The sequence below is a fragment of the Hippocampus comes genome, unplaced genomic scaffold (assembly GCF_001891065.2).
Source record: "Hippocampus comes isolate QL1 unplaced genomic scaffold, H_comes_QL1_v1.1 scaffold186, whole genome shotgun sequence".
Classification (NCBI taxonomy): domain Eukaryota; kingdom Metazoa; phylum Chordata; class Actinopteri; order Syngnathiformes; family Syngnathidae; genus Hippocampus; species Hippocampus comes.
The window spans coordinates 1,013,305-1,028,207 of record NW_017806236.1 but is presented as its reverse complement, the minus strand read 5'-3'; the positions used below and the strand labels follow the sequence as shown (position 1 = coordinate 1,028,207).

General features: G+C 40.9%; 3 protein-coding genes across 6 annotated transcripts in view; 1 reads left to right on the top strand and 2 right to left on the bottom strand.

The window, feature by feature from the left end:
- LOC109507599 (neuroplastin-like) overlaps window positions 1-2,152 on the bottom strand; it is a 9,495-nt gene extending 7,343 nt beyond the window's left edge. Inside the window, exon 1 of one of the 2 annotated variants that reach the window (XM_019857135.1) lies at window positions 1,849-2,152. In XM_019857135.1, the coding sequence (XP_019712694.1) occupies window positions 1,849-1,939 (91 nt within the window). In that variant the 5' untranslated portion in view covers window positions 1,940-2,152. The remainder of the gene's footprint in view (window positions 1-1,848) is intronic. The other variant, XM_019857136.1, reaches the window with a different exon arrangement.
- Window positions 2,153-3,956: 1,804 nt separating this feature from the next.
- On the bottom strand, window positions 3,957-7,618 carry LOC109507597 (UDP-glucuronosyltransferase 2C1-like). Of its 2 annotated transcripts, none has more exons than XM_019857130.1 (2): window positions 7,234-7,618; window positions 3,957-6,071 (listed from the first exon to the last, which is right to left on the bottom strand). In XM_019857130.1, exons 1-2 carry the CDS (start codon window positions 7,353-7,355, stop codon window positions 4,457-4,459), a joined length of 1,737 nt encoding a protein of 578 aa, XP_019712689.1. In that variant the 5' UTR covers window positions 7,356-7,618; the 3' UTR covers window positions 3,957-4,456. The 2 variants fall into 2 exon arrangements, with proteins under 2 accessions (XP_019712689.1, XP_019712691.1); XM_019857132.1 differs by lacking the exon at window positions 7,234-7,618 and adding an exon at window positions 6,608-6,766.
- Window positions 7,619-8,644: 1,026 nt separating this feature from the next.
- Window positions 8,645-14,903, top strand: part of LOC109507598 (ubiquitin-conjugating enzyme E2 Q2-like) — a 9,138-nt gene continuing 2,879 nt past the window's right edge. Inside the window, exons 1-10 of one of the 2 annotated variants that reach the window (XM_019857134.1) lie at window positions 8,645-8,983; window positions 11,033-11,137; window positions 11,221-11,343; window positions 11,420-11,476; window positions 11,556-11,705; window positions 12,954-13,038; window positions 14,244-14,304; window positions 14,407-14,497; window positions 14,586-14,644; window positions 14,741-14,789. In XM_019857134.1, coding sequence (XP_019712693.1) covers window positions 8,825-8,983; window positions 11,033-11,137; window positions 11,221-11,343; window positions 11,420-11,476; window positions 11,556-11,705; window positions 12,954-13,038; window positions 14,244-14,304; window positions 14,407-14,497; window positions 14,586-14,644; window positions 14,741-14,789 — 939 coding nt within the window. In that variant the 5' untranslated portion in view covers window positions 8,645-8,824. Of the gene's footprint in view, window positions 8,984-11,032; window positions 11,138-11,220; window positions 11,344-11,419; window positions 11,477-11,552; window positions 11,706-12,953; window positions 13,039-14,243; window positions 14,305-14,406; window positions 14,498-14,585; window positions 14,645-14,740; window positions 14,790-14,903 lie in introns of both variants that reach the window. The other variant, XM_019857133.1, reaches the window with a different exon arrangement.

Here is a 14,903-nt window from a genome sequence, read left to right as displayed (position 1 = left end):
TGTGGGGGCGCAAGGCGATAGACCCCCCCCCCCCCATCCCCACCCCTCGTTTCCATAGGAGCGCTCCACAGCAACAATATAAGAAGATGGACAGTCAGCCAATCTACGCAAATTGCGTCAGTGCCTCTCCTTGGAACAACAATTTTTGCCAAAATAATGTTTTAGGCTCACACAGCACTGTACATTGTTCAATGGTACATTGTCAAGTCATTGTAGGGTTACACAATGGTAAGCTGCTATGACATCACTCATTTACTGTATATACGAGGACAAGGACTTGGTCCCTTGCTCTGAACTATAAAACTAGCTCCTCAGCCCTTCACAGAACTGCTGAGACGGGACCCTGCCACCTCAGATGTGTCAAACGCGCCACGTGAGTCATGCGGTCACTGCACACCATTTGTGAAGTTTATACAGTATCTGAATAATGATGTTTTATGTGTGTGGCATAAAATACAGTTTGCAAACTCACGTTTTGAGATACGAGCCATCTTTTGGTGGGTTATTTTGCTTTGATTTGCGAGCAAAAATTCAAGATAGGTGCACTGTATGGTGGCAGTTAACATCAAGCAGAACTAAACCCAAGCTGTCAAAACTTTTTTTTTCCAATTTAAATATGAATACCGTCTTTATCTGACAGAGCTTATTTAAATATCCTAAGTTTACTGAGTATTTATTATTAAAATTTTTTTACAATATTGCATCTATTCACTTATGCGGGCAGCCATTTTAAGGTCTCTTTTGTTTTGTCAGAGTGTGAATTTGGGATAATATGACATGTCTCAGCCCTTCCCTGCTTGAACCAGACCTGGTAAATACTCAGCAACAACACACTACATATGGGTCAGATCCACTTACAGATATCTAGATAGCTAATGACAGAAACGCAAGTTGGCGAACTCAAAATGGCTGTTCTTGTTGGTATCATACCTGACTGCAGTCAGGTCAGCCTCCTCACAAGGATGGTCACAGAATATAAATTTATATACTTTGAAGTGTGCCAAGAAAGCAGACTATACCTTCACAAACCATTAAAAAAAAACACTAAATCACCGTCTTGTGCAATAGTATGGGTCAGGTGCTGAATTCTCCCTCGACTCCATGCAAAGACACGCACTTTAAGTATGGATCCCTAACCTCGAGCTGCCCTAATCCGTTTGATGGTGGTGGGATGAGACCAGATTCATGAGCATGGGGTCATCCGGACAAGTAGGTCTGAACGAGGAAAATCAATGAGCTTCTGCAGTACATCTCAGCAAAGAGTTAACAGATTCATTGTAGTGAGAGGACATTAAAGACATGGATCCCAGTGCAGCATCAATGCACTAAAAATAGAAGCATGCAGCAAAATGGACTGATGCTATTTACAGAGCTTCACTTCTGAGGTCCATACATCTATGTGTGTGCGTGTGCGTGTGTGTGTGTGTGTGTGTGTGTATAAAAACTTCAATGTGACAGAATCCCCCCCTCACCACTTCTCCTGAAAGCTCCTGAGCAGCACTTGTCCTTGACGTTTCAGTATTCAGCTCCACACTATTAAAGGACATTTGGGGGGACATCAAATAGGCCTTTGTGTGGCCCACTTCAGCCTCCACAGATTGTACTTTATTAATCTTTTATCGACCTCTCGGTTCAGGCGCTTTGCATGCAAAACAGCCCCCACCATTTGAGAAATACCGTATGCATCCGTTGATCTCCGTGGCAGCCAAAAACCTTAGTGGGGATTTGCCACGGGCACACTGTAAATCACATCAAATTTAAATGCCTGACAAGAAGGCGACGTCGCCCGCTGAAAAGCTGCCACATTAGCACTAAGTTAATCATACACCAGGGTAGCTCATTTCTTACCGTTTTGCGAGGAGACGGTGTGCACCATCAGGACTCCGAATATCAGCGCCGGGAGGGACATGGTTTCGGCTCGGCGTTTTCCAAGTATCATCTTCGGCGAAGGAAAATGCCGGTGCGTGAGCGTTAAGGTGACCCGCGCGATATATGATGGCGCGAGGAGGAGGAATCACCAAGGAGGCTCGCACCTCCACACGCTCCAGTGGGAAGAGGGAAGTGACGCCGGGTGGTTCGACTAGTGGGAGCCTTCAGTATTACCGCTGACGACCTGCTCCGTGGCGTCTCCCTCCTTCTGCAGCAAAGAAACACCTTGCAGCTACGCCGTTTTATCTCAAATCTCGCGAGATCTCAAAGGTGCGGGATTCAATTTAGCTCGGCAATGTTTTAGCTAATTAACCTACCATCTAATTTCACAAAGATTGAATACGAGGTGCCATTCGTTGTGCTAATTAAACTGTTTGCTGTTTTAGCAGTTTTGAGACAGTATAAACAATTTACCTTTTTAAAGGTAATAGTCCATCGACCCCTTCTACCTTTATATCAGAAGACTGAGAAGATCAAGAGGGAAAAAAATGGAAAACTAACTGCTCACGTTTAATATAAAACAATACATCTTTATTTATATCACGCTTTGACAACAGCTGCAGCTGTAACAAAGAGCCTCCGACAGACAATATTAAACATGAAATAACAATATTACAACTGAACACATGTTAAAGAGAAGTTATAGTTTTTGTAGTCACAGCACAATGTTAGATTTTACAAAAACTGTGAATTTTGCAGCATCACTATTTGCAACATTACAACTAGTTTTTAGGCATTTTTTTTCCCCACAGCGCATCTTTTTCCCCCCAACCACTTCATGCTCTTGGTAGAAACCTACAAAATACCTGCAGAGACGCAGAAGCTTTTGGCTACCGCTACCGTAGTGTATGCTGCAGATTATGCAGAAAGAAAACTAAAAACATCAATGAGCAGAAGCCATACACCATGGGCAAAATTTCCTGTTTCCAGTTGTGTCACTTCATCCAGTGAAACAGTTGCTGCAGTTGTAACAAAGCGCTTCACAGAACCTAAGAAAAGACTGATCTAAAACATTTGAGATTTCCACCTTACACGAGTGAACGATCGAGATGACGGTTGCACGCTGTAACTCCATTAAAACTCTAAAACTTCCTTCCGACTTTAAGTTTTTAGTCTGAAATTGAAAAATTGTGAGCCGTAAGCAAAAGAATGTGGTGGAAGAAATTTGTCCTGCTTCATCAGGACAGGTGTTCATAAACTATATGTATTAACAACCTCTACATATTACATTTCTTTTTCAACAAAGATAACATTGAATTAATTGGAACAACAGTCTAGCATATGTACGGGTAGAATTTGCGCAAGTATGGTGGAGTTGTCCCTATAATTCAGGGGGAGGGAACTCCGGTTCCTCGAGAGCCATATCTTGCCTGTTTTAGATCCCTCTTGACTTCAACACAGCTGATTCGAATGATCAGTTCATCAGCAAGCTCTGTAGAGGCCTAAAACGATCATGAACAATGAATGAATCAGGTGTGTTGGAGTAGGGAGGGAATCGAAAACAGGCCGGATATGGCTCTCAAGGAACCAGAGTTCCCTACCCCTGCTATAATTGAAGCACTGCCAGTGCCATTTGTAAAGATGTCTGGTTTAATTACTGTGCTTTAGGTCAACTTCTCAGGTCAACTAAGCCTCAACAGCGCCAGTATCTTAAATAGAGGTTTAATCCTATTTCCCTCGGAACAGATATCAAGCGCCCAGTAGACTGCGTAAAAGTGTGGCCATAGCTCTTACGGAAAAATAAAGTTATTGCATATGAATCATTGCTTTTTTTATGGATATCAGTGGACAATGCCATCACTGAGTCCAAAGTTGTAGCCCCGTGCTTTGTCAAAAATTAATCTTTGAAGATGCAGTGACAAGGGTATATAATTAATCAAATTGTCTTGTCCAGTATGCAGTTTTGAAAGTGCAGGGCACAATCCATTCTGGGATGGTCAGTAACCTCCAATTTGTTTGTATGGTAGTTAGAATCAATTCATCGTGAAGGAAATGGTGGAAATAGAAATGATCCGTTTCAGACTCAAAACTGTTGCTATCATCAACTCTTTATTACCTTTTAAGACAATATAATTAGTCTAATAGCATGGCTACTGAAAATGAATTTGAGCATTTTCCAAATTTCAAGAAAAAAAAATCTTAGCAAACACATTAGTATTGTTATCGATTTGGTCATGGAAAGTTAAAAATGACATGGGCTTTCTTGAGAAAAGTATTTTCCAATACACAACACATACATGTCAATCCCTGGCTGAGATATAACTCAAATATAGTGAATTAAAAAAAATGTGAGGAGCATCGAGAATAACGGGATAAATAGTTAATCGCTAAAAGTTAATAAAAATGAATGTCATGGTGAGAATTTTTCAAATTTGCTCTTGTCTCATTTTGGAAACATTTTACTTTTTCATTCAAGCAATCTTCAACAACAATTAAAGTAACTGAATTCATCCAGTTGGCTCTTGAAAGTCAGTGTCTTTAAAAGTAATGCGACATTATCTTAAAGCGATAGCTGAAGAAAAAAAGATTATTCGCGTTTCTTTTTTTTCTCATGAAAACATATTCTGCACATCAATCTTAAAACGAAAAGGCAGGTGAACACGAGAAGCAAAATTACTGTTAGCAAAGCTACAATGACATCAATCGAGTGGTAAACAACCGAGGACATTTTGTTGGACTGTGCCTTCAAATGCTCAGCTCCTTTATGCCTTATAACATATTCGATCCAAAACACTGCCTGCTCCATCGGTGTGATTGGCTGATCCCGTTGCAGCCGTGAGAGCCTTTGCATGTTTTCCCTGTAGGATGAGTTGTGAAGAACTGTCACGAGTGCCTCCTCAAAGATGTGCCTGTCCACCGTGGCGATATCGACATTTACTGCTGCTCCCCTTCCTCGTATCCTGTTGAGATTATCGTGCTGATCCAAAAATAATGGAAGTCCTACGATTGGAATGCCATAGTAAATTGCTTCTTGAATGCCGTTGTTGCCGCCGTGACAGACAAATACTCTTGTTTTAGGATGCGCCAAGAGGTCATTCTGTGGTAGCCAGTCAACCAGTAAAGTGTTGTTGCCCAGGTTGGCTGGCTTTTGTCCCACATACCGCCAGATGACTTTCTGAGGTAGCTGTGCAAAAGCTGCAGCAATTTCTTCGGTGACATCTTGCGGAAGCTTTGCGATAAGAGTGCCCAAGGTCATCATCACAACGCCGTGATCTCCAGAACTCTGGACAAACTCCTCGAGATCCACAGGGAGCTGCTTTGGAGGCTTACACTGAAATCCACCCATGTAGACGATATTCGGCATCGTGGGTCGGGGAAATTCAAAGACAAAATCGTTTCTCAAAAGCCACATATCAGCATCCACAAAAAATGTCGTATAATCCACATCAGGACCAAAGTAGCGCCTCACTATCGGTTTGTAGTGACGTTCTGAAATGTACAACCTTGTCAAGCCACTCACGATGTAGGATACAACATTCAAGATTCTTTGAGGGAAAGTCATCTTATCTGTCAACTGGGCTGTGAGATGGGGTGTATACGACAGAGGGGATGGGGCAATGAGGTCATGAGCTTCACCTAGGAAAGTCCATCTGGCATTGTAAATGAGGGGAACGTTGAGATGGCGTGCAAGCAGTGCCCCTCCACCTATGGTGGGATCAGTCAACACGACGTCGTACTTGGCGTTATGAAATGACTGCATCTGAGTTTCATTTTCGAACATCTGAACTACTGTCTTACAATGCTGCTCGTAGAATAAAGAAAATTGAGTTATAAGCGAGAACCGAATCTGAATGTTATTCCAAATGCGAGGCAGAAGAGATAGACCCCTCCCCTGAAGTCTCATTTCCACTTGTTGAAACACAAATGATTCATAATGGTCCTTAAAGCCATCCTGACCATCGAGGGTGACAGAGTTGTAATGAGGAGACTTTTCTGGAATGTACCAGCTATCGGATGGCCGCGCCACTGTGACCTTGTGGCCTTTGGCGTGAAGTTCCTCGATCACTCCATTCATGTTTAACCAGTGGCTGCCGTCTAAAGGGTACACCAATATTTTGCCTCCAAATACACACGGAAGTTGAATCAACAGCAGAGTAAAGGTGATCATGTCCGACTTTGTCATTGTGATGCCCATGAGAGACCTTGAAAAAATATGAAAACAAGGAAACGAACTACTGTTAGTTTGGTTGGCACATTCATGTTCAAAAACCCTGCAACAATATTCAAACATATTTATAAATTATTTTCTTTGCCCTTCTATGTATCTGTCAATTCCTTCATCATAGAATTACTGGTACATGGACATAAAAAAAATTATGGTTACCGGTAACTTATTTTGAAATCAGAGGTCAAGGATAATTGTTCAAGTGACTGTAAAAACAGGGTTGGAAACAAAATCTATGGTTGCAATATCCCAAGACTGTTTAAATGATTACATATGACAATTGGAAGTTTTGGTCCAGATTTTAGCAAGAATCATGCAAGTGGTGTGTCGAATCTGGCACCCGAGCCTTGCATTTAGACTCTAAAGCATGTGTTTAATGCATCAGTTTTTAGTTTAGAAATTTAAGTAATGAAATGTGGGAAGCTTTCTATTATTTTTATATTAATTGAGATATATTTATATATGTATAGCATAGTTTACATTGTATTTTCAATTAAAAAGAAAAAGACTTACCCAAGGTCATGTATGTCAGAGGGTAATCCTTGGAAGCAGCCTTCGATAATTTTGATTTTTTAAAGCCAGGTGTTTTGTTTGCAAAACCAAAGTAGCTGGGACGGGCTCAGCACCAGTCAGCATGCATGACGTTTGGTGACTGAACTATGCCCAGGCCAAGGGAAACAATATTCAAACATATTTATAAATTATTTTCTTTGCCCTTCTATGTATCTGTCAATTCCTTCATCATAGAATTACTGGTACATGGACATAAAAAAAATTATGGTTACCGGTAACTTATTTTGAAATCAGAGGTCAAGGATAATTGCTCAAGTGACTGTAAAAAGAGGGTTGGAAACAAAATCTATGCTTGCAATATCTCAAGACTGTTTAAATGATTACATATTACAATTAGAAGTTTTGGTCCAGATTTTAGCAAGAATCATGCAAGTGGTGTGTTGAATCTGGCACCCGAGCCTTGCATTTAGACTCTAAAGCATGTGTATAATGCATCAGTTTTTAGTTTATAAATTTAAGTAATGAAATGTGGGAAGCTTTCTATTATTTTTATATTAATTGAGATATATTTATATATGTACAGCATAGTTTACATTGTATTTTCAATTAAAAAGAAAAAGACTTACCCAAGGTCATGTATGTCAGAGGGTAATCCTTGGAAGCAGCCTTCGATAATTTTGATTTGTAAAGCCAGGTGTTTTGTTTGCAAAAGCAAAGTAACTGGAACGGGCTCAGCACCAGTCAGCATGCATGACGTTTGGTGACTGAACTATGCCCAGGCCAAGGGAAAACTCGCGCACTCGCACACAAGCAACCTGGGGGCGGGGCGACTTTGTTTTTGCTCAAAGAATGGTGGATGACTTGGCAATTAGTCGCTCTTCTGTAGACATTCATGACTCTATTCCGCCATCTAGAGGCAACACACGAGGCACACAGCACTGAGTGACTCCGCTCACTGGACGCCTCAAAATCTCTTCATCCATCCAGCCATTTTCCAATAAGCTTTTCCTTGCGGGGGGCGCGGCCGTGCTAGAACCCATCCCGTTTGACTTCGGGCAATAGGCGGGATACACTCAGAACTGATTGATAGCCCCCCCCCCCTCCCTTGAGACAGTCATTGATCTCTTCCGCCATCTAGAGGCAAGACGCGCACACGATTTTTTTTTGTGAACCAGTTTGGATGGAAAGCTTCAAAGATTCAGGTTTTATCTGCCCATCACTCGTGGCAGGTAGCTGTGTGCTGACCACGACTTGTGTTTGCATGTGTTATTTGTGAATACAGCCACATCTCTGTTTATAAGGTGTGTGCACTTGTGGAAACGTGTTATCTCACTTGTTCGTCTTCGCTTCTCCTCTCATTTTTTTTCAATTGAGTTGCACAGGTTACAGATAAATAGTGGATTTTGGGGGGTTTGATTTACCTTCGGTCTCATTTTTTTTTCAAGATAAGATAAGAAAACCTTGATTTGTCTCACAATGGAGAAATTCCCAATTTACAGCAGCAAAATTATGAAAGGGAGAAAGTAGAATACAAGTATATAAATAAATATAAATATAAAATATAAATATACGCATATTAAAATGGGTGAGTGGTTTTTTGTACACAACAAAAACCTGCCAATTTAACTACAGTTTTCCTAAATTTACTTCGTTGTTGTATTGACTGTATTGATTGAGAGAGAAAACCCCCCAAAATAAACGGATTTATCTTGATAGTATGAAGAAATTGGGCGATGGGTGCCTTTTGTGGGGGAGCTTCATTGAGCACCTGTCCCCTAAAATATCTGTGCACCTGCCCGCATTTCAGTTCGTACTTTTTTTTTACCTTAAAGTTGTTGAAGCAGTACTTTTGCTTTTACACCAGTATATTTACTTACTACTTAAGTACAATGTGTCTACTTTTACCACTACTTGATAAAGAAGAATGAAACTGAAAAATTAACTTCGAAATTCATGAAAAAAAATCTAATGGATGGGGGTATTTTTGTACGGATTACAGTACATGATAGAATTTTTTTTTTCTTTAACTCCTTGATGCATCGTGCATGTATATTGTTGAGAACGTTGTCATCTTTTATCTTGGGACTCGACGTTAAACCCGCAGCCCTTTTGTTGTTGTTCTCACGCTAACATGCGAGATCCGCAGAGCCGACTCGACTGCATTCCGCCCAGACTTCCCCTCCGCCAGCGGCCTGCTTGCTTTGAGATGAGTACAAGATGTCGGTGTCGGGGCTGAAGGCCGAATTGAAGTTTCTCGAGTCAATCTTTGACCCAAACCACGAAAGATTTCGAATCATAGACTGGAAACCCGACGAACTCAGTTGCCAGTTTAACGTAACAGGAGAGAAGCTGCTGATCATTCACTGCAACATCACGGTGGGTCCTCGGGGCCAGCTCTGCCTGCGTATGAAGCTAGCCCAACACAAGACTTGTCACTCAGCACACACTTTGTTTCGTGCTCTGGGTTCCGCGGGCTCAACCCGACCTAGTGGACTGTTCTCCGCTGTTCTGACCTCGGCGACTGTGTTCCTTTCAACCGCAACAAGGCTCTATAGTCGTGAAATTAACTTTCAGGAAGCGTCCAGTGAAACGACGCTGCAGTAGCTTTTTGCTAATTCGCTCAGACTGAAAGTAACGCGAAGGCTAGCTTTCCTTGTTAGCCCAAATATTCGCTTTACTCTTGCCACCACTTTTGACCGCAAAGCCTCGCAGTTAACTTTATCACAGCATCGTCCTTTAATCCACGGCGCGAGCTGATTCATTTGCGCGACATCACAGACGTTTACCTGTCGTAGCAGTCAAAACACTGTCCCCAATGTACAAGCATCGGCGTTGTATATCATATTTACACGAATTAACCCTATTTAGGGTCTTTCAGCTATTGTACGGACTGTCCAGGCCAATGCATATTTTTGTAAGTAACGCAGGCTGTTGGCTGCCCCTCTCTGTCATTTGGACATTCATAATATATTGAGAATAAGGTTTTTTGGATATCACGTGTTTGTATCACTGAACAATGTCAGTGAAGGGATTCGATGAGTTGATGACATCTGTTGAATCTCTGCCTATTAGTCTCGGTGAATCTGTAGATCTAATCTTAAAATACCTAGTGATAGTTTCAGTTAGGTTACTTGATTGGTTGCCACCAGGAATAAGTTGTCACTGAGGCAGGAAAGAAGCCATACATGATGTCATACAACAAGAAAAAGGAGGGATGGAAATTGGAAAGACCTCTCGAGTCAAGATCGCCATGAATTAATTGCCTTTGAGACTTCCCCACTTCACTCAAAAAGTTCTCCATTGAACTTGGTCTTCTTTGTATTATATAGATGTTTGTCTGTCATAAATGTTTTATAAACTAACTACAACCATCCAGCGTGCTTGCAGACAGCAAAATAGGTGAGTTTGCTGACAAAGTGGACATTTTTGGCTAATGTTAGCATTTAATGAGCACCAGGTTAACCATAGTTTAGCAACATAATTTTGCAAGCTGTCTGTGTGCTTTGAAGTTTATTTTGGGTTTCTCAGAGCCTTTTAAATCAAGTGATATTTTACTTTAACAGTGTGGATATGTTAAGCTTGACAACACCCAACTGCACATATAATATGATTACAAAATGTATGTTTGAATATTTAATATGCAGTGAACCACTCTCTCAGCCTTGATTGGAAAAAAAAGTGTAGACAGAAATTTCAAGGACACATCCAAAATGTTCAAGATGATCTTGACAATAGACTAAGCATGACCAAAAGGACTAGTTTTATCATATCACTTGTTTTGACAATTTTAAGTTGAACACGGTTTCTCACGATTCATCAATATTAAAATGATTAATTAATTTGATAGTCGATTAGTTGTTGATTAATTGACCAATAGTTGCACCTCTAATCCCGTTGCAAGTAGCCATTAAAAGATGTTTGCTCATAAAGGAATGCCATGGTTACCAAAGATATTCATACGGGGAAAGATGAACGAATACATGTTCTGATCTCCGATTTCTTTTTTTATTAACCGCTGTCTCCAGGTTCAGTATCAAAATGACCTCAACTTTCAAAATGGTTGAATGTTGAAACAGCAGAAACCAATAATCGTCATTTTCCCTTATCAATAATCATGATAACCTGCTCCCAAGTCAAACTCATACGAACACCGTTAGTTACTATGTCAATTCTTCTAATATGTATACGAAAATTTGGACATGGTACGCCACCTCGGAATCATGCGGCTGACTTTGTGGTGTACATTCCTTTAATATGCTTGAGTTAGAGATGCTCGCGCTAACCACATCATAGATCATGATGACGAGGCGCTGCATTCCTTAATACAGGATTTTTAAAAATTAAAGAATGCCGTCATGGAGAAAAAAACGGTCTTTATCTGTTATCTTGTCAGCTGTTTTAACACACTAGCTTCCTTTGTTGCAGGAGTCTTACCCCTCAACGTCCCCAATATGGTTTGTCGACTCCGATGATCCGAGTCTGGCGGAAGTGTTGGAGCGCTTGGAGGATGTGAGAAAAGGAAACACGTTGGTAAATCTGCTCATGACTCTACCTGCTCAAAATATTGCTCCTGAGCGGGGAAATTGTGAACCTAAAAGTTCTTTTCTGTGTAGCTTCTTCAGCAGTTGAAGCGTCTCATTTGTGACCTGTGTCGACTTTACAACCTGCCTCAGCATCCCGATGTCGAAATGCTCGACCAGCCTCTGCCTGCTGGGCCCATTCTCCAGGAGAGAAAGGTAAGTACTAAATGTGAGATATTTTACTGTGCTGAAACTATCCCCGCTCTTGTAACAATGTTGCACAACATTACAGCATGGACCTTCTGATGAGGTGACGTCAGAGGAGGACGAGGAGGAAGAAATGGGAGAGGTGCATTAAGGGAAATTGTCAACGTTTCCAGTTTTATTAACCCTTGTACCTAAACACCACTGATCCACTGTGGCAGCAGGACATTGACCTGGACCAAGACTTGGACCATTACGACATGAAAGAAGAAGAGCCGGTGGATGGCAAAAAGTCCGAAGATGACGGGATTGAAAAAGAACACCTGGCTATTTTGGAGAAGATCCGTAAAAATCAGAGACAAGACCACTTGAATGTAGGTGTTCATTTTTCTGTTAGTGTTTTCTAATTTGCATAAACCCCACCCCTGTTTCCCTCTATGACGCATCTTAGCCAATGTGTGAAAATGATTATTACTGATTTTCTAAATGATTAGTTTCATTATGTTGTGCATCTCAGGTAATTTTATTCATTTTTTGGGGGTGGGGTTAAATTTGTAGTCCCCAAAAGCTGATCCCTCATTATTTGTGCATACGCATTTGTTGGCAATGTGTTGCTTCCATGATGAGGCAAAACAGTTAAAACTCTTTTCCACGAGCCAGGAAGGACGAGCATCCTTGCTCCTTTTAACTACAACAGAAACGGGGGTAGTTCGCGTTCCTACTGCATTTGTATTCCAAACGCAAACATCGTCATTGAATCTTAACGCATAAATCATATGAACATACAAAGATTATGCAATACTCAAAGTCATTGCATTCCGCCGTGACCGCATGAACCGCCGAAGGCATGAGAACGCACCGCCGAAGTAGCAAACTTGCTGTCACTCTTTAACATTCTGTTGGCTACTTGCTGTTTGTGTTGTGCCTCCGCTTTACGCCAGCCAACAAAATAAAGGTCGTATCGCTTTCAAAGTGGCAATGAAATAAAGGGCCTATCTTTAACGGACACTAAACAGCGGAACGGCAACACATGACACATCAATCACTTCAAAGTTGCAGAGACAGTCAAAGGGCAGAACAGCGATAACAGTCAGGGTGATTTTGTCCCCACTGTGGATGCCGTTTTTAAAGTATAGCCAATGAATTTAAAAATTGACATTTGCAGGCAACGTATGAGAGGATAAAGTGAATGTGGTCAGAAGTGGAAATTTGTGAATCGAAGATGGTACTGACTGCAAAGGGAGATTCTCGTTAACAATATGGTGGCTAAAACATTTTCATGAGTTGTCCAACTTTGCAGTTTTGACAGGACAGAGACTCTCATGATGGAAATTTTTCAGAATTGTCACTGGGTGGCAAAAACTCATTACAATATGATGATTTATTGATGGTACAAGTATTCTGTAATCTGGCCTTCATTTAAATTTTTTTTTTTTTTTTATGGCCTTCATTTTTTAAAAAATATTTATTTATTTATTTTGGGCGCCTAAGGATTGATGAATATTTTTACCAAAAGAAGATAGTACTGAGTGTATTTATATGGATGTATAAGGCCATGACTGTCGTTCGTTTGCTGTTAAGGTGTTCTCAGCATTGATGGAACCCACTTGTGTATTTTTCAGGGCGCAGTCTCTGGCTCTGTGCAGGCGTCGGACCGCCTCATGAAGGAACTCAGGGAGATCTACAGATCACAGAGTTACAAGACAGGTGACTTTCAACTCATTTTACTCTGGCTTTCGCTAGACCACAAATCTTCACCAGAAACGGCTCACAGTAGATCCACTAAAGATCCAATGTTCAGCCCTTGTTGAATCACATTAAGGGGACGTGTAACCGAGAAAGCGACTGAGCGTATTTGAGGCATCTCATACTACTAAAGAAAGCCTCGAAGATTTACTTGATTCTTCTAAACATGAATGGGTTTGAAACCCAGACCCATCCATCATTGGGGTTGTGTGCCCCTGCTGACATTGGGGCAAGAGATTCTCAACCTTTTGGGTCCAAGAAGATTTTTTTCCCCCCAAGTAATAATAATAATAATAATAATAATAATAATAATAATAATAATACATTTTATTTCTAAGCGTCTTTCAAGACACCCAAGGACACTTTACAATAACAAAAAACACAAAACAATACGGGTTGAGCAGCGGCAGCAAGTGACCCCCCGCCCGCTCCCTTTCACCTCATAATTGTAATTAATTTAAGCATCTCTTTTCTTTTTTGTTCTAGCCAAACCAGTAAAATCATAGCCGAAAGAATGCAAATAATAATTTACTGTTTTCCACCCCTTTTTTCTTTTGTTTTTTTTGCAAAGCAATACAAGAGCATCAAGAAAATCTTTATAATTGACCATAATTCATTTTTACAGGCATCTAGGAAATCTCACCGATACTCTCCAGTATCCCGCTATTTATTTCACAGTCAAACCGATTGGATTCCTGGCTAAGATGTTAGTGACTTGATTTCAAGACGCTGAATTGTTTCATTTGAAATGAACCAATATCGTCCCTTGAATCGAATCGGCAACCACAAATTGAGTCAATGCGAAAACAAATCGTTACGCGCGGGTCTAAATCGCAATTGGAACACCTGAACTGTCAACTGCGTGGTGTCCTATTCACATGTGTTTCACTTATATACAGTATTTACAATTTTTAGGACTAATTAACATAATCCACGATTGTTTTATGCCGATTAGATTCTGACCAGCATTTGTGACATCAACAGTGTTATAAGTACTCCTGTTACTTTCATTCTGGCAGGAGCTCTTTCCTGTTTGGACATTTTGAAGTGTTTGCAAGTCTGCGTGTTTACACAACATTCAAGGAGTACTTCACCAACAATTTGCCTACCTTTAGTAATCATGTCATGTATCCACTTCTCAAAACTGCGTGTTTGTCATTCCTCAGGTATTTATTCAGTGGAACTAGTCAATGACAGCCTTTATGACTGGCACGTCAAGTTAAGGACGTAAGTGGAGAAGACTCCTCACTTCCTCACATTATGTTCCGCTTATGTGTCGTGTGCTTGGATGATTTGCCTTTTTTTTTTTTTTTTTGGTCTTAATTGCAGGGTAGATCCAGATAGTCAGCTGCACAGTGATTTACAGGTCTTAAAAGAAAAGGAAGGAGTGGACTACATTTTGCTCAATTTCTCTTATAAAGTAAGTTGTGTCATCAGATGCGTCAAAATTCTCTTTTCGGATTAAAAATTTGTCTCAAAACACATTTTTTTCCCCTTTGGTATGACAGGATAATTTTCCTTTCGACCCACCTTTTGTGCGGGTTGTCGCCCCTGTGCTCTCCGGAGGGTGAGTGTGCGCTGATCCACTCCTGTCCGGTCCGCATTCAAATTGATTTTGAGAAACTATTCCCTGAACTGTTTTGTGTTCTTGTTATGATTCCAGTTATGTTCTGGGAGGCGGAGCCTTGTGTATGGAACTTCTCACAAAGCAGGTGTGTAAATGAGTTTGTCTCACGACACGACTATGATTTCCCGGAGATGAACAACTTTGCTTTTTGTTCTCTCTCTCTCTCTCTCTCTCTCTCTCTCTCTCTCTCTCTCTCTCT

Excerpts from the sequence above, each read along its gene's own strand:
- LOC109507597 (XM_019857130.1), bottom strand. The coding sequence starts at position 7,355 with ATGCTGACTGGTGCTGAGCCCGTTCCAGTTACTTTGCTTTTGCAAACA. Across the intron at positions 6,072-7,233 it reads TCTGACATACATGACCTTGG|GTCTCTCATGGGCATCACAA; the intron begins GTAAGTCTTTTT and ends TATTTTTTCAAG.